This window comes from Chlorocebus sabaeus, chromosome 24 (assembly GCF_047675955.1).
Source record: "Chlorocebus sabaeus isolate Y175 chromosome 24, mChlSab1.0.hap1, whole genome shotgun sequence".
Classification (NCBI taxonomy): domain Eukaryota; kingdom Metazoa; phylum Chordata; class Mammalia; order Primates; family Cercopithecidae; genus Chlorocebus; species Chlorocebus sabaeus.
Genome location: NC_132927.1, coordinates 49,036,023 through 49,061,558, shown reverse-complemented (window position 1 = coordinate 49,061,558; position 25,536 = coordinate 49,036,023). Strand labels below are relative to the sequence as shown.

General features: G+C 48.6%; 1 protein-coding gene across 1 annotated transcript in view; it reads left to right on the top strand.

Annotated features, from left to right (window-relative positions):
• Positions 1-25,536, top strand: part of DPF3 (double PHD fingers 3) — a 277,088-nt gene that overhangs the window by 178,641 nt on the left and 72,911 nt on the right. The window contains exons 6-7 of the mRNA XM_037984208.2: positions 4,256-4,334; positions 24,865-25,002. Of these exons, the coding sequence (XP_037840136.1) occupies positions 4,256-4,334; positions 24,865-25,002 (217 nt within the window). The remainder of the gene's footprint in view (positions 1-4,255; positions 4,335-24,864; positions 25,003-25,536) is intronic.

Sequence of the window (25,536 nt, the reverse complement as noted above, 5' to 3'; positions counted from 1 at the left end):
GCCCCCAAAGGCTGTTATTCAGGTTATAACCAGTAATATTCATATCACGAATGATATTTGCCATTTTAGAAATTAAAAAGGGAGTCTCTCTACACCTATTGTGATTTAAGAGGTGGCCCAATAAAAAAGATTTAAAAGAAAAACAAAACAAATTTTAAACTAGAGAATACACACATAGTGACAGCATCATCACATGTCATGTCGCCTCTGGAAGACTCCATTGGACGCCTATGACAGCGTGAGAGTGAAAAAGGCAAATCATCTTTTAGGACTCTTATGAAAATAGTTTAGACACTGCAGAGTCCCTGAAAGGACAGTCAGGGATCCCCCAGGATTCCTGGGCCACACTGTTTGAGAACAACTGGTATAGAAGATCTAGCTCTCTGTTTAGGACCGAGTCTGTCCTAGTCAAGGGTCTTTCAGCTTTAATAAAAATGGGAAGCATTTGAAAAGCTGCCAGGCCACTGCCTCAAATTTGAGCAACCTTTGAAGATCCAAACCACAGGAAGAGCAGGAACGTGGCAGGGACTTAGCGTTGGGAAACAGTAAGGAACCCAGGTAGTTTCTGGCCTCTACTTCTCCCTCCTTCATTCTTCCTGCTTTCACGTGTACATGGCCCCATAAGGCTCCTGAATATATGGGCCCTCAGTTCAAGTGGCCTACACTAACTAGGGTCACTGTTTTCTAATTCCAAACTCCTTGGAGGTAGAATCTGATTGGCCCAGCTTGGATCAGATGACTACTCTTGAGCCAGCCAATCAACTGTGGCCAGTGGGACAGGGCCATGTGGCACACTCATGGCTGCCATGGCCCAGCAGTGTGGGGATAGGGGTAGGGAGGAGGGGAGTAGGGTGGGCAGTTCTGGGGGAAGGAGGATTGGCTTCCTTTGGCTGGTCAGCTTCAAAGCTTTCTATAACAGAGCCTGGAGACCTAGGTCCTGCTCCTTCTGCTGGCCCTGGGATTGTGGACAGGTCAGAACCTGCTTCATCAAGGGCCAGATAAGAATCATAACACTACTTGGTCTAACTCATAGGGGTATTGTAGGAATTAACTGAGCTGCTATATGCAAAAGAGCTTTGCATGCTATGTGCTAAGTGTTAGGGGGTCATAATAAAGTATAGCATGCCATTTTGCCCCCAAGGACCTTTGAATCAAACTAGGAAGAAGATGCTAATACCCATGATACCATTAGAAACAGCAGGTACATGACTGTGCACTAACCAAAGGCAGCAGGAGTTCAGAGGAGAGAGATCAGCCTAGGCAAGGAGGGGGGAATAATGTGTTGAGTGCTTCCTGCGGACTTAGTGCTGTCCCCTGTGGTTTCACACACTCTCAGCTCAAACTCTCTCAACAGCTCTGCTGTATAGGTGTTGGTGTGCTCATTTTACAGTTGAGAAAACTAAAGCTTAGAGAAGTAACTTGCCCAAGACATATAGCTGGTGTTTCAACCTGTGTCTTATCTGACTTTAAGCGGATGCTCTTCTCACTCCTTACTGTGGCAGGAGGAAGATTCTTGGAGGAGTGGAGGTTAGCAAGGGCAAAGCCTGGATCAGGTGTGCATGGGCAGAGGAGAGCATGATCATGGATCAGGTGTGCATGGGCAGAGGAGAGCGTGATCATGGGCTGAACCCGAGGGGATCAGCACTAGGTTGCCACTGGCTGTGTAAGTGGATTGTAGATGGCAATGATTGAATGAACGTGTGAATGCATGAACCTATAACCATGGGCTCCTGTCTTTCATCCTTTTGTCTAATGGTCTGAAAGTCCTGTGGGATGGACTAGGGGGGCAGTGTGGAGGTAGATCCCCCTTTAGGGTGGACTAGGGGGCAATGTGGAGGTAGATCGCCTTGAGTGGGTTCTTTGAACCCACTCAGGGGTCAGTTGATGAGCTCCTGGATTAGGGTGTGCAATGGAAAGGAAATGCAAAGCCTAGATGGCCTTTGAAGGAAGAAACAATAGCATTTGGATACAGAAAATGAAGAAGAAGAACCAGAAGTGACTGACTCACTGCCTGCCTGATTGATTCATTTATTTGGCAAATGTTTATTAAGTGCTGCTTATGTGGCTAGCCCTGTGCCAGGTTCTGAGAATAGTGGTGGCCCCAATAAACATGGTCTTCACCATGTTTGTCTCTCCATGTAGGGGAGACAAAATCAACTTGTAAACCAACACAGGTATAATCTAATGTCAGCGCTCAGTGCCATGATGAAACGGGAGGGGAAAGAAAACGATAGAGAGGGTGTGAGTGGATGTAAGTTGGTCAGGGAGGGCTTCTCTGAGGAGGTGACATTTGAGCAGGGCAAGTGGGATTCTGAGTTTCCAAACCTGAGATCTTCTGAGAGACCCTACTGCTTCAGAAAGAGTCCCTTGCATGTTCCCTGAAGTGCCCTATAGACACGATCCCCATTTAGCCATTGAGGAAACTGAGGCAAAGGGAGTGTGGCACACAGAGTCACTCTGCTGGTCAGCCCTGCTGCAGGAGATGAAAACCTGGCTCCCACAGCACCCTCCCTTTCCTGCTGGCAGCTCCCCCAGAAGCCCTCATGCTTCCAGTTCTGCTCGACTCCTCCCCTTCCCCCGGAGGTATTTTTAGTCTCCCAGAGCCCCTTCCCCAGTCTGCTGTTGCCTCGTCATTCTGCTTGACTTGCTTTCACCTGCTCAGAGGCGGCTCTGACAGGGCTGCGGGCTGCATGTCAAGCTGTCCCTGGCTTCCCAGAGGGGTGTGGAGGGGGAGGGCAGCTGAGGGTGACCACCCTTGGCAGTGCGGGCAGGCAGGAGGCCTGTCAGTGCCCGGGGTGACTGCCAGCGCCTACAGATCCCTCTTGGGGTCAACTCTGAGTAATGAGGGCGAGGGGAGGAGGGCTGCTGGCTGTCAGCGCTGCAGGGGTGGGGTGGGGAGGGAAACCGGTGGGAGGGAGGGAGGAAGTGGAATTTGTTTTGGAGAGAGACAAGCTGAGGAGGTGACAGAGGTGGTAGCTTGGCAGGTGGTGTTGATTGGGAAGTGGGTGTGTTTTCTGAGTGTGTGTGTTGCAGGCCTAGGGTACAGGCCTTTCCACTGTGAAGTCCCCAGTGAGTGTGTGCATGGAGTGTGTGTGCACAGAGTGTGAGCGTGTGTGTGAGAGTATCCCAGGCCTTTCAACCACCAAGTCCCCACGGCCACTTTTCCAAGCCATGCCCCAGGGGCTGCCCCATTTCCCCTGGACCCCAGGCTGCTGCCAGGTCTCATTCCTCACCTGCTGCCCCTTCCTCTCTGTCCCCAAAGACCCCCACAGGCCCTTTCCTTGGTTGGGAGTTGACTGCTACTCATTACCAAAGAATGACACACGTGACCAGTGTGGGACTTACAAAGGTTTAAAAATAAACCTCGCCGTGTTCTTGTCACCACCGCCCTGGTGCTGCAGAGCCGCCAGCAACCTCTCTGACTGGGCTCTTTGATTCTTGAAGGTAGAGCTCATTCCACCGCCACCCCGGGTCATGCGGCCCCTGTCTGGGAGATTCACACAGGGTGGTGGTATCAGAAGTCCAGCCCAGGAGACCATGAGGGTCAAGGTCTTCATCACTGGCTGGAGGCCAAAGGCAGACCACACAGGGAGGCATTAGCCAAAGCCCACCCCTACTGAGTAGGCCAAGCCTGGGGTGGTGGCAGGAGCTCCCCCGTATCTACACTAGTGTATTGGGCCTGGATTTCAGGACTGTCTGGCTCTTGGGACACTGGGGGGATGGACATAGGAACCTAGGAAGACAACTACAGTTATGCCTCCTTGCCCCCGTCAGGCCTTGCTCCTGATACACGCATCAGCTGGTCAGCCGAGGGGCCTGAGGTTGTCATCCTCAGCAGTGTCAGTGAGGCTAGGGGCTAAGGAGCTGGAGGAAGCGGCCTCAGTGGCACAGTAGTGTGTGGGAATTTGGTAGAGGAGGGCTTTTCAGTATGGCTGCCCCGAGTAGCCGAATGACCTTGGGCAAGTTACTTAACCTCTCTATCACTTCAGTCCTTTGATCTGTAAAATGGCAATCCTAGTAGAAACCACTTCTTGGAATTGTGAAGATTTAATGAGATGATACAGGTGAGCAACTGAGTGATTTGGGGCACGCGTCGCCTGACCTCTCTGGGCCTCAGTTTCCTCCCCTGTAAGATGGGACTGGTGTTGGCACAAAAGTTGGGATGAAGATGGTGTAAGGAGCTTGCAGAGCGCATGCTCCAGAGCCGTAGTGATGATTGTGGTAACAAGCATCCCATACCCCAATGTTTCCCCAGGCTCGTGGCTCTGCGGGGGGCAGGAGGAGGCACGACGCCGCCTCTCAGGAAGATCACGACAAACCTTACGTCTGTGACAGTAAGTATGGGCCAGTCCCACCTTCCTTCTTCTGCCCCTGACCCCCGGGCCCCCCTTCCCTGTGCTTCTTTGGCTATCCACCTGCCAGCCTCAGCGTGTGCTCGCCTCTTCCTCTCTGTCCGCACCCCAGCTTACCCGCCTGTCACCTCCACCGCAGTCACCACTTCCTTGGGCTGCTGCTGCCCCGGCGGGGGGTGGTTTCTGCAGAGGGGAAGCCAGCTGGGGTGGCCCCCACCCTCAGTTCTGTACCCCCACCTCCTGCCATGCCTCCTGCGTGGCTCTCCTCTGGCTCTCTCTCTCACGCTCTCTGTCTCCTTTAAGATTCATCCTCTATTTCTTTCTGTATTTCAGAGAGTTACAAACAAAAGCATAACTCAAAACCCTCCGACAAAGGTACTTGGCTCGTCGTGGCTTTTCATTTGTTTCCCTTTAATTTCCTTTCCCTCTTTCTCTCATGTCCTAGGTAGGGCAAGTTATGAATCTTTCTATGACGATGACTTACTTTAATAAATGGCCCTCGATCCATCTCCAGTCTTTCTTGCTTGCTTCAGAAACATCTTTTGGACAAGCGACTCCCTGGCTGACTCCTGAGTTTAGGGTCTGCAGACAGAGCTAGGGAGCCCACAGGAGGCGAGTTGCAGGGAGCCAGGGCAGTGGGTGGACCTCTGGAAACCTGCAGCTTGAGGAGGGATGTGGTCAGCTCCAGACAGCAGAGCACCGAGTGGCAGATTGAAAACCTGTGCCCTAGTCATCTTCTCATGGTACCGGGTACCATTTGCTCATTCCATGGGAGGGCAGCCCTCACCACCACACTCCTAATGGTCTTCGCTTGCCATCTTCTCCTCTCTGAGGATGCAGAGCTTCGCCATAGGAGGGAAGGGGCTGCAGTGAGGATGGCAGTGAAACAGTCGAGGCTGGACCCTGGCCTGGGGCTCCCTCTGGGTGTCCCACCCATCTCGCTGGGGTCTGCAGTCTCCCTGAAGGCAGGGAGGTAGCCAGGCGGGGGGGCGCCCAGGGAGCGGGCTGGGAGTGGTGTCTTTTGTCTCCCCCTTCAGTGGCCTCTTTTGATTTCAAAAAGTTGTTCTGTGTCCGATGGGGTGACAGCTGATTGGAGAACATTTTGCTAGAAGAACTCAAACTCCATGACCCCCATTTGGCTGCTTAATACTCCGTGCAGATGCCATTCTCGAGACAACTCCTGCAGGTAATGTCTCCACCCCAAACCAATTCCAATCCAGGATGAGGAGGGAGCAGTGCACGGGGTCTGATGCCTTTTGGCAGCACCAGGAAGTGCCTACCTTGGCCTGGGTCTTGCTTCCTACATGGCGTTCAGTTTCGCTCTGATACGTAGAAGCCCAAGCCTGCTGACCCTTGAGAGACTGGCTCTAGGCCATGGGCTGGGAAGGGCCCTCAGACCCCCTTGGGCTTTCCAGCTGTGTTTGGCTTGACCAGCACATCTATCAAGAATGCCAACAACTGCTTTGGAACTGGGGCATTGCTACTGTATTCTTCTTTTATTTATTTGTTTTAGAGAGGCTCTCGCTTTGTCACCCAGGCTGGAGTACAGGGGTGCAGTCATAGGATTAGAGCTCACTACAGCCTTGACCTCCTGGACTCGAGCCATCCTCCTGCCTCAGCATACCCAATAGCTAGGACTACAGGCCAGTGCCGCTATGCTTGGCTAAGTTTTAAAAATTTTCTGTAGAGATGGGGTCTTGCCTAGGCTGGTCTTGAACTCCTGGTTTCAAGCGATCCCCCTGCCTTGGCCTCCCAAAGTGCTGGGATTACAGGTGTGAGCCACTACGCCCAGCCCTTTGTTCCTCTTTTAAAATGCTTTATCTTCATATGTGATTGTCTGCTACCATAGACAGTGGGATCCCTTTTTGCTCTATCTCTACAGCTTTCACTGGATTCCCAGCCAATCATAATCCCATGGACTCCCAGACACACACACCTGTATGCCCTTTTCTCCGACTTCACCCCCTCCCAGTTCCTCTCCTCCCACCTTTGCCTCTGACTTCTGCTTCCTTGTGGATCATCTCCATGAAGTGCCCTTTGGGGGCGTCCCTCTCTTACCGGGCACCCCTCTTCTGCAAAGTGCTTGCATCACGCGCTCTCTCTTGAGCCCCCGTGGCTTCGTTTCGGGGGTCTCAGTGCCGTTGGCTTCTCCTGATGCCCTCCCCGCAGGCTCTCTCCCGCCTTCTGTGTGTCCTGTAGTGCCTGGGAGGCCTGATGGCAGGCTTTCTGGAAGTCTCAGTGGCTGCTTTCTTGGCTCTGTCCGCATGCGTGCTGCCTCCTGTCCCTCTCTCGGTGGAGCAGGGGCCACCGTCGATTGCCCTTCTCTGTTCTGGCTCTCTTAGGAAATTGTGTGGCAGCTCGGTGATTAATAGACTTTATTTTTATCTGGTGCCCTTCAGACATGTGATCCTTTGGGATAGAAATGACCTTTGGAGAGGTCACGAGGCCCACCCCCCCCACCCCCAAACTGGGCAAGGAGTGCTTTTAATAATCTCTAATGCATCCTAAGTAGAGAGGTGTCTGGCCGCCTCCTCGAGGGGTCCCCAGGGATGGTGTTACCATAAGCTGCCCTTTCTTCCAAGATGCCAGCTGTGCTTCGAATGAGTGTTTTTCCTTAATAGGAGCTGAAAATTTTCTCTCCTACGGGTCCCCTTGTCGTTTGCGCATCTTTCCCCAACGAATAGGCACATTAGGGCTTTGTCCATTTGGGAGACCTTCTGAACATCCCGTACGTTCTTGGTTGACTTAGGACCCCACCCCATAGTCTCTGTGGCACCCTGCTCGGAATTCCCTTCCAGGTCTACACTTAAGCATGACACTCCTAGGAAGCAGCGTCAAGTCCAGGTGGCTCAAAGAGCAACAGACGTATTTCCTTATTTATGCCCTGTCCACCCCTCTCATCAACTTACCAGTCGGAGCCCGTCCCAGCCCCGGTGTCGATGCCTCTCCAGGTGCATGCTCTTTTCTACTTATGCATTTGATTATTCCTTCTTCCATAAATCACCTGCATTTGGTCCCATTGAGTCTCAATAAACAGATCCAATAATATGTGACTTCAATATACAAGATTCAATAAAGGCAAATTTAAAGACATTGCCCAGTAGTTAAATTTCATTCTCCACAGATTTGCCATCCCTGCCATTTTTGTATCATCTATGGTGTGATTTGCATAATTCCCACTCCATCTTTCGAGTTATTTATGAAAATATTAGATCACCTTGGACCCCAACCCCTTTCTGGGTTTATGTGGAGTGGTAATAAGCTATATTCTGATGTGATTTATTTAACCCTTCCTGGAATGCATTCCTGAAGATAGTGGTCCTGTGTGTTCTTCCTCCAAGCTTCCTTTTCAAAATGGGTGGCTGGAATATTATTGTAGCTGCTAACTCCAGGTGATAGAGAGTTTGCCTGATGCCTTTCACTCAGTCATTGAATTTCTTCCATCTCAGAGAAATGTTAAATCACCTGAACGTGATTGATGTTTTACCCAATCCATGGTGTATGGATGTATGAATACTTTGTTTTCCAGCAAGTAACCAGTCTCTTTTAATTACCTTGAAAGTTTACCAAGCTTAAGGATTAAAGTTCTGTTTCTTCTTTTTTAATCTCTTGCCTAAGGAAAAGTGTTCTTATGCACAAAGGAAGCAACTGGTAGGACATTGTGGAAAAGGCTGTTGGTGTTTGTGAAAGTGTAGACCTGGACCAGCTGCACAGCAATGCCTAGATGCTTCTTAGAATTCAGACTCCTGGGCCCCACATCAGGCCTCCTGTATCAGAATCACTGAAGGGAAAGCCAAGGGGCCTGCATTTTCTGAGAGCTCTTCAGGGGATTCTTGTGTATACTGGCTTTTGACAGTGATAAGTCTACTTCATTTAAACATGAAGGCTTCTGGCTCCTGACTGCTCAGCTCTCATTATTCCCTGCTTTTTGCATCTGGACATTCTGAAGTCTCCAGGAATTCTCCAGGCAGGTTGCCACTGGCTTGCACTAGTGTTTTAGTTGGTCTCCTTAGAATCTATTATTTCCATTTATTTTGCATTGATATACAACTCAGCAATCCAGTGCTTGATTTTGCATTCACTTAGTCGCTTTAAATCCTAGCAGTATCCTTAGCCCCATTTTATAGGCGGGATGGTAATTGGGGACAGGTATGTGGAAGGAATCCTTGGATTTGGGCTACTAGAAAGTTTTAAAAGTCATTTCAAGAGTTTGCCTCCTCTCTTCCTAATTGCTCCCAAGCCTGAATTTTTCTGTTAGCGTCATTGGAGCCAACTCCTGATGAGAGACCCACTTTTCCATTTTCTTTGTTCAAGAAACATCATAGAAAAGAAGTTGGTGATGACGATGTGTTGTTCAGGGAGAACATTTTGTCTCTAAGCATTAGCCATGCGGGGAGGAGCAAAGCAGGCATATGCCCTTTTGCTAGACACAAGGGAAGCAGTGTGGGAAGTTTTCTTTTCTCCTCAAGGTGTTTTCTGAATCATGGTCTTAATTCCTGTGAGTGGGTGCTTAGGGTGTGCCGAGCATTAGGCTAAGTGTTTCACATGGCTTATCTCTGTAAACCCCCACACCAACCCGGAGAGGCAGGGACAGTTGACCTCACTTTACTCTGAAGAAACTGAGGCTCAGAGAGGTGTAGGGCTTTGTCCATGGTCACACAACTGGGATCTAGGATGCGAACACTGGGATATGATCCCAGCGTCCTCAACTCTAGAACCGCCATACCCTAGGACATCTTCCACACTAACTGCCCCTTAAGTATGCTCTCCTACCCTGGAGTTTGGTTCTCTTGAGGCTGCAGAAGAAACGTTTTCAAAGTTAATTAATGAGCACACACACCTTACTTATGAGGTGAAGCCCTGGCTGCTGTCGACGGGCAGTTTCTAGGCATCAGGCTGGCAGGCTGGAGTCAGGTAGTAATTACAGTTGAGTGGAAGGGAATGAATTATATGATTTCCAGCCTTTTAAATTTAAATCTGTTAAAATCACTGCCCCCCAACTAGGGCATTAGGCTAGATTAGTGACAAAAGGCAAACAGACGTGGCTAAAGCCCTCCTAGAAGCATGACTCACTCCTGAGTCCCGTCCGGTGTCACACACCAGGAGTGGGTCCTCTCGAGGCAGCCTCTGTCTCGGCAAAGTCTTTGTTCTCTACCACCTCCACCCCACAGATGTGCATCTTCAGTTGTGTGGCCACTTCACGCTGTTGCCTCCCTTCTAGAAACCCAGTCGGGGAGCGTGTTGCCAAACCCAGTGAGGGTAGTATCAGAATAGGGTCTAGGGTCTCTTCCGGTTCTAAAGTCTCTTGTTCCTTGGCGGTGGTAGACTTCAGAGAGAAGGGTATCAGGCTGATGGGAGGAACAGGCTGGACGTCTAGTCCTGGTTCTACACCTCAGTCGCTATGGCACTGGTTTCCTCCTTTGTCCATGAGGGGATGGCTCCTCCCTTGGGCCTCTGGACTGCCCTGATCAGCACTCCTTCCCTGCACAGTGGTACCTTTCTTCCCAGGCAGCAGCTTAACAATGATGCTCTTTACTAGGGAGGCAAGATGTCTGGAGGACATGAAGGGAGCAGCGGATTGGGGAATGCCACGGGAAACTACCACAGGCCAAGAGGTGCGATGGGATGGGTGGATCTGCGGATTGGACAGACAAAAGCTTGAACCCAAGGCAGTCCCAGAAAATCTACTTGACATCAACCTCTTTCAAACTACCCTGGTTTTACCCCTAACCAAGTGCAGCAGGGAGAGTTAGATGACTCTTGCAGTTTTGCCAAAAAAAAATTTTTTTTTAGGGCATTAAGGCCCATATTCTTTAAGGCTCACATGCTTTTCGCTTCAAGCCGCAGTGGAAAAGCCAATAACGCGGCCTTCAGGCTCACTGCCTTTGCTGCTGAAGGGAAACCGGGCTCATCACTCAGTTGTCTTGCAGGTCCTTGGATGGGGGTGCGATGGGGGAGGGTAGGAAAGGCTCGGTGCCCCCAGAAACTTGATTTGTGGAGCGAGGCTTGTGGCATGGGATTGATCCCTGGAGACTGAGTGCATTGTTCCAGCAAAGCTGGGTCTGTTTAAATATTTAAATGCCATTGTGTCATGGACACAGGTTGCAGGTGTTCCGGCAGGGCTGGCCTGAGGCAGGGCTGGGGAGAAGGAGGAGTTTCTCTTTGCTGTCCCTAGACCCTCCTGTCTCCGCCTCCTCTCCTCCAGGGCTCTCATCTTGGCATTTGACCTTCTAACCTACACCTGTCTTCTCTGGGCTGTGACGCACACCCTCTGGAGTTATTTTCTATTTGGTCACGATCTTGCTCTCCACTAACCGTTTCTTGATGCAAACCTCGTGACGATTCCTATTTCTGTGAAGATGGCCCATAACAGGGTAGATATTAACAATTGTAGAGGTGCTTTTTATTATTTTTTAAATAACTTTTTCTATGGAAATAGTATTTGTTCATTGCAGAATAATCAGGAATTAGAGATATGCAAAGCAGAGGTTGCAGTGAGCTGAGATCACGCCATTGCACTCCAGCCTGGGTGACAGAGCAAAATCCATCTCAAAAAAAAAAAAAAAAAAAAAAAGTGGAAAAAATAAAAGTCACCCATAGTCTCACTCCTCAGAGATAACTTACATTTTGTTTTGCTGTATTCCATTCTAGGATTAATTCTATCTCTGTCTACACACACACACACACACACACACACACGACGACGAATAAATGATACGTACCATTTTAATGCCCCCTGCCCCACTCAGTGATACCTCAGGAACATCTTTCTGTGTCAAGAAACAGATTTTATGACATAGTTTTTAGGACTGTATAGTATTCTGTTATACGGATGTGCCACAGCTTACGGACATGTCTCGTAATTTGCTTAGTGTTCTGCTGTTAGATGTTTCGACAGTCTAATATCCGTTTACTCTTAAAAGCACTGTTCCAGCTATACGTTTGCATAATGCTTTATCGTTTCCTAGAAGTACAACTGTGAGGCTGCAGGGCCTGGTGCATGGCCTTTGATCTCTCTTATTTTGAGTCATGGTGGGGAGTATAGGAAAGCAAGGAGCCTGATGGGTCTGCCAGGTTGCAGAGAGCTGGGTGAAGCAGGATGTGCCCTGACTCTGGAGTGGCTCTGCTGCTTGTTATCTGTGACATCGAGAAAGTCATTTGCTGCTGGGAGTCTCCATGCCCTCCGGTGTGTGTGGGGATGGGGCACGGTGGGAAAGCTGACTGTGATGATGTATATAAAAAGCTTTGCACGTGGCATGTGCTTGGCAAAGGTTTCCCCCACCTTGGTCTTCTTATTTTCTTTCTCCAATATACCTGGAAGGAGAAAGGCTGATATTGCACAGGAGAGAGCACACTGCTGGGCGGTATTTAAGTGAGAGGACAGTGAGCACTGAAGGAACAGGGCAGGGAATGGTCACACGAAGAGGGGTTGCTATGTCACAGGGTGCAGCCCCAGGATGCCAAGAAGGCCCTTAGGGCACATGGATGGAATTGATGTTGGCCCCCAGGGGTGGATGGGTGTGCCCAGGGGTAGGGGGAAGAGATAATAATGATAATGCTCAAGTTTGTTGACTTATATTATAGACCTGGAATATTCTGTTGGCTTCATCTATATTAACTCTTTAACCCCCACAAAAGTGCTGTGAGATGGATGCTTTGGTCATCTCTATCCTACAGATAAGGAAACTGGGGAGAGGAAGGGTTAATTAACTTTCCTGAGGTCATACAGTGAATAAATGGCAGAGCCAGGATTTGATCTCAGTCATTCATCTCTCTCTCTTTCTTTTTCTCACTCTCATTCTCCTTCTCTCCCCCACCACATGTACTATCACTCCCCCTTTCTGGAAGCTGCTGGTACCTTGTGCATACCTCCTGGTAGGCTGCCTCCCACATTGTGTGATGACAGCTTGTTTCTCTGCACCCTCAGGCTGGACTGTGAGCCTTCTAAGGGCAGGGTCCAGGCCAGAATCAACTTGCAGCCCAGCCCCAGCAGTGGTGCTTCCAAACTGTTGATGAATGTCTGGAGAAGGGAATGTGGGATGTGCATACCAGGAAAGAAGAAGGATCAGCTCGACTAACCCAGAGCATGTGGGTAGGGAGATTGGGGGCACAGAGTTAGACCAGGGCTGCTGAGAACATCAGCCTGAGGTGCTTAGAGCCACAGTACCCAAGCTTTTTGGCACCAGGGACTGGTTTCATGGAAGAAAATTTTTCCACGGACCAGGGGTGGGGGTCAGGTTTTGGGATGATTTGAGCACATTACACTTATTGTGCACTTTATTTCTATGATTATTACATTGTAATATACAATGAAATAATTATACAGCTCACCATAGTGTAGAATCAGTGGGAGCCCTGAGCTTGTTTTCCCTCAACTAGATGGTCCCATCTGGGAGTGATGCGAGACAGTGACAGATCGTCAGGCATTAGATTCTCATAAGGAGCACACAACCTAGATCCCTTGCATGTGTAGCTCACAGTAAGGTTCGTGCTTCTGTGAGAATCTAATGTGAGATCTAATCTGATCAGACGGAAGGTGGAGCTCAGGCGGTAATGTGAGTGATGGAGAGCGCTGTAAATACAGATGAAGTTTCGCTTGCCTGCCCGCCACTCACCTCCTGCTGTGCAGCCCAGGTGTCAGTCTGTAGCCCGGGGGGTTGGGGACCCCTGGCTTACAGGTTGGCCTGCATGGTCAGTGGTAATTCGTGACAATCCTGGGGACATCTCTAGGAAGGTTGATCTGTGGGATTCGGTGTTCAGGGAGGAAAGCCTGAAGCCTGATGACTGAGAAGAGTCTTTTCTAGTCAGCTAGGAGAAGACATGAAATCTGGATGGTGGTGATAGCAGGAGTTAAATGGACGGGGCAGACAAAGAAGACTTAATGAAAGAGAAATTCACAGAACCCAGCAGATGATGGACAGGGTGTGGAGAGCAGGAGAGAGGAGAGAGGGAGGTGGCAATGATGACTCTTGACATTTTGCACTTGGGTCGTTGAGACACAAGGGGAGGCTTAACTGGAATATCCTAAAGGGGGGAAGTAATTTTGGGAGCGTGATGAAGCTGACATATGAGTTGGTAGAAATGGCAGGAATCCAGGCAGAAACGTCTAACAGATGCTAATGGACATTTGTTGTTTCCTCAAAGGAACTGAGGAACTTACACTGACATTGTAGGTGGAAGAAGGCCTACCTCAGGCAGGGGGCGGGGAATCACACTGGATAGCCTGGAACTCACAAATAAAGCCTGCTCAGCATTTGAGCTGCACTGATGTCCTGGCATGGGCGGTGTACAGAGATCTTCAGAGAGAGGATGCTAGCAAGATTCCCAGATGCCTGGGGGCTGCCTCAGCTTAGTGTAATCAGGTCTGATTTTTGACCTTTCTCTTTTTACCTTCCCCAGAAATGTTGACAATGACATTTATTATTTAAATTATTTTTATTGTAAAATTGAAAAGAGAATTTGGTTTCACTCTTAATTTAAGTGAATTAAGGACATGCTAATGCAGGACTCTCTAGAATCAGGAATCAAAGACCCTGCCCTGCGAGGGATGCCAGTTGGAAGGAGGTGGCTCCGGAGTCAGAAAGCCAGGATTTGAATCTTTACCCGGTCACTTCCTAGCCGTGACCTCAGGCAAATCACAAAACCTCTTTGAGCCTTGGTTTTTTGGTCTGTTAGGTGAGGACAATAATATTAACCTTAGCAGGTTTCCAAGAGGGTTCAATGAGACAATGTGTAAAAACGATTAGCTCACTGCTTGGTTCATAGATATTCTCAATAAATATTTATTTTCTTTATACTGAATCGAGAAACTAACCTAAGCCAGGGCCCCACTTGTGTTCTGTGCCCTAGCTGCTGGAGTTGTCAGGATCTAGGGGAGTTGTTTGGTCAAGTTAAATGAATGATCAAAAATAGCTGATGTTTGTTGAACATGTGCCATGTGCCAGGCACTGGGCTGAGCATTGTAAGAAGATGAACTCCTGCAGTTCTCACACGCCTCCACGAGCTACAAACTGTATTGCCCTCATTTTACAGACGAGGAAACTGAGGCTGAGAGAGATTAAGTCACTTGCCCAAGGTCACGTTGCGAATTAGCTGACCCAAGAAGGCAGACTCCCGACTTCACCAGGCTTCTGTTACTCGGCTTCTCAGCAGGGCAGGAAGCGTTCCCATAACACACGGAGTGCTTTGGTTTTAGGGGTTTCTGCATTTCCCTGCTGAGGATCCAGAAATCAGGTGATAGAATATTTTGAAATGAGAGTCCGGTTGCTTCTCTCTGTTCTTCCTCACATGTAGTAAATTCCTAAAATAAGCAGGACACTGTCCCTTGATGAAGACACAGGACTTTTGGGTCACTGGCGTTTGGCAGATCCTGGGTCCCTGCCAGGCCCCAAGGAGTGTGGCTGCGAAAAATCAGGGTGTTTTACCCCACCCCTACCCCCAGTCCCCTGTGTCTCCATCCAAAGGAATTCAGCTTAAAATAAGCATCAAGGGTGGCCTGAAAGAAGGTATGAAGCCACAGGAGGGCAGGGTGGGGTGGGGGGAGGTGGGTATAGCCAGCCCCTGGGAGCCTCATCATTTTCCTATCACAGTTGAGGAGATAATAGCTTCAGGACCTACAGAGAGTTGTAAAGTGCTAGAATGCAAAGGACTTAGAGATCATCTGATCCAACCCCCATAATCTGCAGATAAGAAAATCAAGACCCAGAAAGGTATGAATTTGTCCAAGGGTGCGTAGTGGGTTAGTATCAGACCCAGGACCAGACCCCCAGTCTCTAGAAGGCCACCGAGTTTGCTGGCCTCTGAGCTTCAAGGGCAGGGGAGGGAGGAGAAGCCCAGCTTGGGGCTGAATCCACCACTGGCTTTTGAGAAAAGTCTGGCCAGTTGCAGTGACTGTGGGACGAACAACTGTACCCTGGGTAGCCAGTCTGAAGCAGGCGGCTTTTGGAAGTATCTCCTGGGCTTTATCCCGATCTGAGCTTGTATCTGGGAGTCACACAGGGCTTTTCTCAGCTGGGGCTTCTCCCTGCTCAGGGGAATTGGTTGTGGGAATTCCTGCATTCCCCAGATGGTTCTGCAGAGAGAAGACGGAGGGCTGTTGGGAGGTGTTGGTGGCCCCAAACTTCTATGGACCAGTCTGGTAGGGTGTGAATATGTGCCAAAATGGTATCTGGCAAGACGTGAGATTCCACTCAGAAGGGCTGGATGGAAGGGAAAAGCCAGAGTGATTATGAAGGTGTGGTCAAGATGAAGGTGTGGGCAAGATGAACGTGCTGACAGGGAGAGCGGGAGGCCCTCCCTATCCCCAGCTCCAAGGAGCAGGGGAGACACGGGGTTCTCAGAGCCAGGCAGGACTGTCGTCTTGGAGGTGGGCCCCTGTACGGCACAGTGCCCAAGCAGGGCAGGGCCCAGGTCCCCACGTGTTTTTCTTCCCACCCTCTGTTCTCCTGCTGCTGCCTCCTTCTTGCCGAGAGCAAGGGAGCATGGGTGAAGCAGGCCATGCCAGTCAGCCCCAGGCTGTTGGGGTGGGTGGGGAGGGAGGCAGTGCCAGAGACTCACCAGCGTACCTTTTAGTCACATGCTTCAAGGGCAGAGAGACCAGGGCTCAGACTCTGGCTGTGCCATCCAGAGAATTGCTTAAACTCCCCCAGACTCATTTTTGTCATCTGTGGAATGGGAATTCTTGCCTCCTGAGCTGTGAGATTCTGCATGGGAATGGGTGCTGCCTGATGGTAGGTCTGATGCCTTGGAGGCATCGGCAGATGACAGGCACAGTGGGGTCTGGGTGACAGATGAGGAAGTCCAGCTGCAGAGAGAAGGAAGTGGTGTCCTCAGGGTTGTATGTCAGTGCCACGGGGCAGAGCTGGGAATGAGATGCGGCTGGTGACTGGCTGGTGACTCCCAGGGCCCAGACTTTGTCTCTGGGACGCTCATCCTGTAATTGCCTTCAGTCACTGCTTTCAGTCTCTCGGAAACCACTGGCTCAGATACCCACTGTGTGCTCCAAGTTGGGCTGATGAAAATGTGCCAGAGTCATTAAGTTATCAGTGGGGAAGGCGGCCGCTTCTCCCCGGCAGGAAGGATTCTGCTGTCTGCTGCAGTGGCTTTGTTCACACAAGCTGCCCCTGATTCCTCCTCCTCCCGACTCCCCCCCGACCCCCGCCCAGACTAGGAGTGAGTGGGGTAGGATTGAAGGGGGCAGGGGGTGTGCAATAAATATTTGGGAGCAGCACTGAAGGCATCCGTAACTCCAGACAGGAGGTCCTGCATGCAGAATCCAGTTCTGGATTGGGAAGTGTACAAACACTCCTTCTGCAGCTTGACAGATGGATCCGCCCCAGGGGGAAGGAGAGAGAGAAGGCAAGCTGGACCTCCCTTATTGTCACAGCCACTGCTCTCCATGTGCACCGTGCCAGGAACACAAACTCCAGGTGCACGCTTGCCAAGGTGAAAAGAAGGACCTTAGGTCGTACACAGGCAAGGCTGACTGGTCCCAGGGGTGGTGGCTTCAGAGGTGCATGATGCAAAAGCGCTTGCCTCCGGGGAAGGAGACTGGAGTGGGAAGACGGGGCATAGCCCTCTCTGCTGCTTCAGCGCCCCTGGGAGCTCAGGCTGATTCTGCACGACAGATATTTCCAGAGTGAGAATGCCGACGTGATAAAAGGAGAGCAGATGGTTCCAGTACTTTATTTTCAAAATGTTTCTTTTCCCACCCTCTTTTCCTTGCTATGCCACTCCAGACTTCAGAGGAGAAATAACTCCCCACTTTGGGGTCTATCCTCTTTGTTGGGCCACTTGACAGCAGTGGTGATGAGAGCAGCTAGAACAGCCGCGACTCCCTATGAGCTGGGCTTTGTTTTAAATGCATTCTCTCATATGGGTCTCACTGTGGGGAGCAGGTGTGCTGTCATGATCCACCTTGTTTTACAGAGAGGATGCTGAGGCACAGAGAGGATTAGTAACTTGCCCAAGATCACACAGTCAACAGCAGACCTGGGACTTGAACCCAGGCAGTTCAGATCCAGCCTGCCCACTTACCTGCTGCAAATTCTGCCTGAGGGCAGAGCTGATCTCGAAGCCAGGCTTGGGTGGTTGATGGCACTGAGATGATGACTACTGAGTGGCTAACCACTCTGGCTAGACTTTCAAGGTTATCTCAGAAGGGAATTTTATGCCTGACTCAGTACTGGTTGAGACCCAGATTCACCTTGGCAGCTCTCAGACTATCAGGTCAGCTATTTGGAGTAACTTAGTCCCAGATCTCCACTCTGAACCCAACAGGCTTCTGGAACCGGCTACGTGATTTGTAGGGTCAGCTGCTAAATGAAAATGCGGGGGCCCCTTTTCAATAAATATTAAGAATTTCAAGATGGCAGTAGCAGGGCATTAAACCAAGTGTGGGGCCTTTCCGAACTTGGGCCCTGTCTGGACACACAGGTCACAGGCTCACGAAGCTGGCCCATGGGGCTTGCAGTGACAGGAAGACATGATTAAACACAGAAGGAGAAACAGTGCTGGCTTTTCTAAGCCAGTCAAAGCAGGATTTCAAGACGTTTCTTTCCATTGTAATGAAGCAGTTTGATCCTGATGCAATCCAACCAAAATAAATCTTGGAAGTCTTCACTCTTCCTCTTGCCCCTATGATGAAATCATTCCAAGGACTAAGACTTGGGAGTCAGAATAGCCTAGTAAAACACAGGCTCCACCCCAGTCTCCCCTGATCCTAAGCTCCCCTCCACCCACCAACCTCCGTCTTTCCTCCTCCCACAGCTGGCCCCATCAGCACTTCCTCATTTCTCGGAGCACCCTGCAGTTGTGCTCCTCGACTTTGCGGATTCTCTTCTTGTTAAGGCAACTTCCCAATTTCCAAATCCAGTGGTCTCTTCTTAGTCTCCAACCTGCTTGACCCTTCTCAGGCATCTAATTTATGACTGTGGCTCTGCCTCGGTGCAGAATCTCCTCATCTTTCTTTAAAATGGGGATGCAGGTTGCTGTGAGTCAATTTACTTGAAGCACCTGGAGTGGGCCTGGTCCATGGTAAACACTCAGCAGCTGCTGGTAGGAGCTGTGACTGGTGGTGTCATTGTTACTGTCGACATGAAACCCTCCTATTCCTTTGGCTTATGTTTCTTAACAATTATTAAATTTTTTTTTATTTTTTATTTTTTTTTGAGACAGAATCTCTGTCACCCAGGCTGGAGTGCAGTGGCACAATCATGGCTCACTGCAGCCTCAATCTCCTGGGCTCAAGTGATCCTCCCACCTCAGCCTCCTAAGTAGCTGGGCTACAGGAGCATGCCACCATACCTGGCTAATTTTGAATTATTTTTTGCAGAGATGGGGCCTTTCTATGTTGCCCAGGTGGGTGTTGAACTTCTGGCCTCAAGTGATCCTCCTGCCTCAGCCTCCCAAAGTGCTGGGATTATAAGCGTGAGCCATCACACTCAATCCTTTCTAAACAAATAATAAAAAAAAATCAGTTTCTCTTTCTTCACCAGTCTCTTAAGATCCTGGTGTTTTCTGAGTTCTATCCTGTGTAGGTGCCTCTCTTTTCTCTCTCCACAATCTCTTCTTGACACTTTTTCCCATACTTATAACATCCATTGCCACCCTGCCAGCTCCAAAATCTACATCTCTTTCCCAAGCTTCAGGTAAATTCAACTCATTCTCTTCCTTCTTTAAATCTGTTTTTCCTCCTTCACCCTTCTACCCAGTTGCCCACGTCAGAAACATGGGCATCTTCTTTGCTTTCCGTAGCTGACATTGGTCACCTGCCTCAAGTGAGGCCCTGTGCTGGTCATCAGGACACAGCGCCTGTGGACACACAGGACCTGCCATGCTTGCTGCCAGTGAGAGAGACGCCTACAGGTGCTTGTCCACTTACAGTGGGGCTATGTCCTGGCAAACCTATCATGAGTCGAAAATATCCTAAGTCGAAAATGCATGTCATACACCTAACCTACCAAACCTACTAAACCATAGCGTAGCCTAGCCTACTTCTTTATTTTATTTTTTTGAGACAGGGTCTTGCTCCGTCACCCAGGCTAGAGTGCTGTGGTGTGATCTCAGCTCGCTGCAACCTCTGCTTCCTGGGCTCAAGTGATCTTCCCACCACAGCCTCCTGAGTAGCTGGGACTACAGGTGTGCACCACCAAACGTGGCTAATCTTTGTATTTTTTGTAGAGACAGGGTTTCACCATGTTGGCTAGGCTGGTCTTCAACTCCTGGGCTCAAGGGATCCTCCCACCTTGGCCCCCACAAAGTGCTGGTATTACAGGTGTGAGCCACTGCCCCCAGCCCTAGCCTACTTTGAACATGTACATTATCCTACAGTTGGCCAACATCATCTAACACAAAGCCTATTTTATAATAAAGCATTGAATATCTCATGTAATTTATTGAATACTGTACTGAAAAACAGAACAGTTGTATAGATCCTTAAGGTATGGTTTCTACTGAATGTGTATTGCTTTCACACCATTATAAAGCTGAAAAATCAAAAGTCAAACCATTGTAAATTGCGGACTGTCTGTATTGACACGTGATTAGTCCTAGGAAGGCAAAAAACTAAGGTTGTAATTTTGATTGGAAAGACTTCCCTGGGGGAGGACTTTTGAGCTGAGATCAGAGGGATGATTAGACCTTAATCAGGCAAATTGGGGATGGGGACAGTCTAGGCAGAGGAAAGAGCTTGTGCGAAGACTCTGTGGTGGGAAGAGAAATCTATAATAAGTGAAAAGACCAACAAGCAGGAGGGCCGTGCAGGAGGCAGAATATGGTGTCAGAAGAGGCTGGAGAGGTGGATGGGGCTGGGTGGGGCATGGCCAGGAAGGCCACGTTAGTCTTTCTGGGTTCTTCCTTGCTTTCTTACTCACTCCCTCTTCCACCAGGTTCTCTCGTTAAGCCTTCTCCCACCCCATTTTGCCTCTCCATGCACAAGTCCTCATTGTTTCACAGGTAAACAATCGAAATAGCCCCTCGCCACCTTCAAATCCGTATTCTGCCCTACTATCTTAAGCAGTATTTCTAACATGTCAATCTGCTTAAGTTGGTCCTCAGGATAGAATCCTCCCCTGGTTGCCCCATTGTCGGGATAAAGCCCTGCTCAGCTTCCTCTCCTGTTAGTCTTCCTCACATCCACCCCCACTGCTCCACCTCTTCAACTTGGTTAGACTTCTTGCAGCTTGCAGAGGTGATGACTGCATGTGCTTTGGGCCCCCTTTGTCTGCTGAAGTCCTGCTCATGTCAGGGGCTCCTACTCTGGGAAGCCGTACCCCACTCGCTCAAGCCAGTTTCCTGGCCCCTCTTTGATGTCCCTCTTTGCCTGGCACGGACTCACTGTATTCAACCCACCTCCCTCTGGCTTGTTTACATGCAGATTGCTGCTAGACTGCGACCTCCTCCATGGAGGGGTCTGGGGCTTGTTCATTTTTGTCCTTCTTGTGGCAGAGGGTGGGGCACATATTAGGTGACTAATAAATATTTCTTGAATTGAAGACCTGGTGATGGAAGAATGACATGGTACAAATACCTGGTTAAAAATGGAGCTCCAACCAGAAGGTTCTTCGTGAAGAAGTCTGGCTTCTGGGACCTCCATGTATTGTCGGTCCTGATTCTGTTAATAACTGAACAAAGGTCTCAAGGCTGCCTGTCCTGCCCCTGCCTGCCACGGTTATCCATCAAGAAGGGCATGTGGACATAGGGTGGGTGGAGTCAAGCCTAAATAGACCCAGCCTTCTAGCCCAGTGTTCTCAAACTTTAGTGTGCATCAGAATCACCTAGAGGGCTTTTAAAAATCTAGATCACTGGGCCCCACCCCCAGAGTTTCTGATTCAGTCGGTCTGGGGTGGAGCCCAAGAGTTTGCATCTCTAACAGATTGCAATGGTGCTGGTCTGGGGACCACTGTTTGTGAATCTCTGTTCTAGCAAAAGGATTTGCTCTAAACATTATTACTTTCTACCATGTTGGGGAAGGAGATAGAGAGAGCTTTTTGCTTAGGTTTGCTTTTGTAGATTTTTAAGAACAATTGGTCTGAGCTTAATGCGAGTAGAAGTATTAGATTCTACAAGCTTGCCTCTTCCCTCATCTCCTGGCCTTCCAAAAAAGTGGTTCTGTATTCATTCATGAGCCACTCAACAAATATGTTTTGAAGGTGTAGTATGTATATGTCAACATATAAGGTGGAGTTGTTGATATCAAGATGAAATTGATATGAAACTGTCCTTAAGAGAGGTCCTTCAGTGCAGACATAGCCGTAATTCAGGGAGTCTAAAGGAGAAACGCCTGCTCTGAATGGTAGTGAGTTCCCTATCAATGGAGTTGTCCAGAACAGGCCTTCTAGAGTTAGTGGGAATAAAACACTTCTCTAGATAGACCGAATGACCATTAAGATCCTGAAATTGTGTGATTAAGCAACAGTGATGATTGACATAACAAAAAGGCACAAGTGAAATGCTGCGAGTTTATACTGGGGATCTGCAGAGGCGGCTGAGGCCTCTTTGTGTAAATACTGATATCATTATCATTACTTTTAGTAAACATTTATTCCTTACTAACAGTATGCTTGGCAACTAAATGGATTTATATGCAATGACCCCATAATTTGCTGTGTATTAACTTCAGATTATCCAAAAAGCTAAATAGAAAAAGCCACGAGCAGATCCAGAGTGCACCTCAGGGGCCTCTTTGGGTCCGGCTTCCTGAGTCACATGGAATTGAGATGCATAGTACTCTTTTATTTTATTTTAATTTTATTTTTTTACAATATTTATGAGAGAGAGGAAGAGAGAATATATGTATGTAAGTAGCCAATGATAGGCCTATTTATTTTAATTTTTTATTTTTTTAGATTCAGGTTTGTTACATGCATATATTACATAATGCTAAGGTTTGGGCTTCTATTAAACCTGTCACCCAAATAGTGAACATAGTACCCAACAGGTAGTTTTTCCAGCCTTGTCCCCTTCCTTCCCTTCCCTCTTCTGGAGTCCCCAGTGTCTGTCATTTCCATCTTCATGTCTGTGTGTACCCAGTGTTTAGTATATTCCATGGAATATTACACAGCCATAAAAAAGAACAAAATCATGTCCTTTGCCATATGGATGCAGCCGGAGACCATTATCCTAAGTGAATTAATGCAGAAATAGAAAATCAAATACCGTATGTTCTCACTTATAAGTGGGAGCTAAACATTGGGCCTTGAATTCATAGTCACTAGGTCACCAACTTGAATTTCAGACTCTCCTCTTGTCTTATCAAGGAAGTCCAACCAATTGCCAGACTTTATAATATGAGGCAAGGGTCAAAGTCCCTCTTTTCAGGAAGGTCCAGTACTTAAGATGCAGCAAAAAATGCTGACAGCCCTTGCCCCTCATTTATCATTTACTGAGCATCTATTATGTGCTGGGTATTGAGAGAACTGCTTTACAAATGCTATTTATAATCCCTTTACCCATCCTTCAAGGTAAGTAGTGTTATCCTCATTTTCAGATAAAAGAAAAGGCACAGAGCTACAGTTTGTCCAATTTCATGCAGCAAAACTCAATTCATTTTTAGAAATCAACGTGACCATAAAATTGAAACCTAATAAAAGATAGTCCCAAAATTATAGATTGAGCTCAAGTCTTAGCACAGATTCAAGATGCAATATTAGAAAGCAGAATGCAGCAGTATATCAAATAAATAATATACTCTGACCAAATGGAGTGCATTCTAGGAATTCATGAATGGTTCAATAATAAGAAATATTAGGAAATCAACGTAATTTACCTTATCAACAAACTAAAGGAGAGTCATATTATAGTAGATGCTGAAAGGGTAGTTGCTAGAATTCTCCTGTAATAAAACTCTATAACAGGAATAAGAGGAACTACTTAAATGTGGTAAAGACTAAAAATGAGCCAGATACATCATTCTAAACAGTGAAACACTAGATCTGCCTTCGTTAACATTGGAAATGCTTGCTTTTGCCATTTTAAAATATTGTTTTGGTGGTTCTTACAAATGATCTAAGCTATGATCAAACAGTTTCTGTAAATATGGGGAAGAAGAGATGACATTATCTTGGCCAATGTTTGTCTACTGAAAAACTCCAAGAGAATCTGGTAGGAAGAGAAACTCTATCAGAAGTAATAAGAAGTAATAATATCAGAAGTAACTCCATCAGAAGTAATAATTATCAGAATAATATCATTGGATAAGATGACTGGATAACAGCACTTCTCTATACTCTCAGGACCACACAGCCAGTGAACCTCAGCAGCTGGAACTGGGATTTGAACCCAGGCCTGCTGCTGAAGTTGTGCTCTTCCCACCTTGTGATGCATTTATGCTTCCTTGTATGACTCGGTCATGTCAGCCCAAGGGAGAAGTCTTTTAGAATTTGTAACTTTCAAGCACTCCAGCAGAGCAGGTTGGTTTGCTGTGATGGGGACCCAGGCTGGGGGGCAAGCATAGAAGGTTGGCATGGATGTTTCACTGGGAAGACTCTTCGAGGTTTCTGCTACCAGCAATGCCGTCCCCCTAGGGGCTGCAATAATGAACTGTACGTGGGGAGGTTGAGGGTGGTAGTCTGACCTTGAGCCATTTGGCCAGACTTCTGCTTCCCAGGAACTGAGCATCTAACCAACAGAACTGCTGCCCTTTCTTCTTGGCTCCAAGAAGGCACATTTCGATTGCTCGCTGCCCTTGGCTCAAACTGCCCCATTTGAGAGGTAGTACTTGTGAGAGCACCTTTTACAGATTTGGCTGCCCTGAGGCATCAGGGGCACAAGCTCTTGGTGACTACACTCACCAAGGATGCTTTAACTCCATGGCGTTCATGGTGGAAGTGAAGCATGTGTTTCTGGCACGAAATCACTGCGTGAGACATCAGAAGTATTATCCAGATAAAACTTTTCTATTTCTTGCAGAGGCCAACCATGGGGTGGTGGAAGGGACAGTGCACAGGAACCCAGGAGACATGGATTCTGGTGGCTCTGCCACACTAGCTGTGTGTTCCTGGGCAAGTCACTTGGCGTTGCTGGGTCTCACTTGCCTCATCTGTGTCATGGGATGTTGGATTGGGTAGATTCCCAGTGCCTTTTGAATTCAGCGTCATAACAATTACCCTTACAACATGCCTGACATTGTTTTAAGTACTTTGCATAGAGATAAACTTATCACAATAACCCTGTGAGGTAAGTACTGTTAGTATTCTCATTTTATCTCTGAAGAAACTGAGGCACAGAGAGGTCAAGTGACTTGCCCTGGGTCTCACAGCTAGAAACAGTGGAGTGCTCACACAGCTCTTAACCTCATGTTTTACTTTTACAGTTTTTCTTTCCATGAGCTGAGTTGTTATAAGGGTGTTGGTTCTGTTGGGTGGGGGAAAGGGGTGTTAGGATGGAAGACAGTTTTAAGGGAAGCCTGGCTCTGGGGTGGATGGATGGGGTCACTGTCTGGGAGAATGATAGCGGTGGCTGTACAGGTTGCTAATATTTGCATCTCTCCCTTTTTTCCTCTTTTCCTCTCTAGTCTGTGGCAAGCGCTACAAGAACCGACCTGGGCTCAGCTACCACTATGCTCACACTCACCTGGCCAGCGAGGAGGGGGATGAAGCTCAAGACCAGGAGACTCGGTCCCCACCCAACCACAGAAATGAAAACCACAGGCGTGAGTGCCTACTTGTTAGGTTGGGGCAGTGAAGAAGTGGGTTAGGCAGGCTGGGGAGCGTTCCTTGTTCCTTTTTCTCACTGCTGCGCTGGCATCTTCTGGTAGCAACCTTTGAGTGGTCTCAATGTGCTGTAGTGCGTTGGCCCTTTCAGCCAGCCAGTCAGCTGCCCCTGCAGCTCAGCCCAACAATAGCAGGGCTGGGCTCATGCACCCTGCTCTGCTCCCAGAGGAAGGAAGGTGTTAAGCAGAAGAGAAAGTCCTTACCTGGCCACTGCCAGATGCCAGACCTACAACTCTTTTCCCTCAGCTCCTCAAGAGCCACTCAGACTGGGTTGGGCATAGGTCATGGGTGTGTCAGTTCAGACAGACATTCGAAATGCCTGCTTGGCCACTAACAGCCTTAGAGTATTCTTATCTATTGGTGTGGTTTTGTTGTAGAGGGGAGGGGATCACATTTTGGTACAGGGCTCTCCTGCCTTAGAAATGCTGCCTGGAGACCCCATGTTCTTTGCTTCAGCATTCAAATGGCAAATG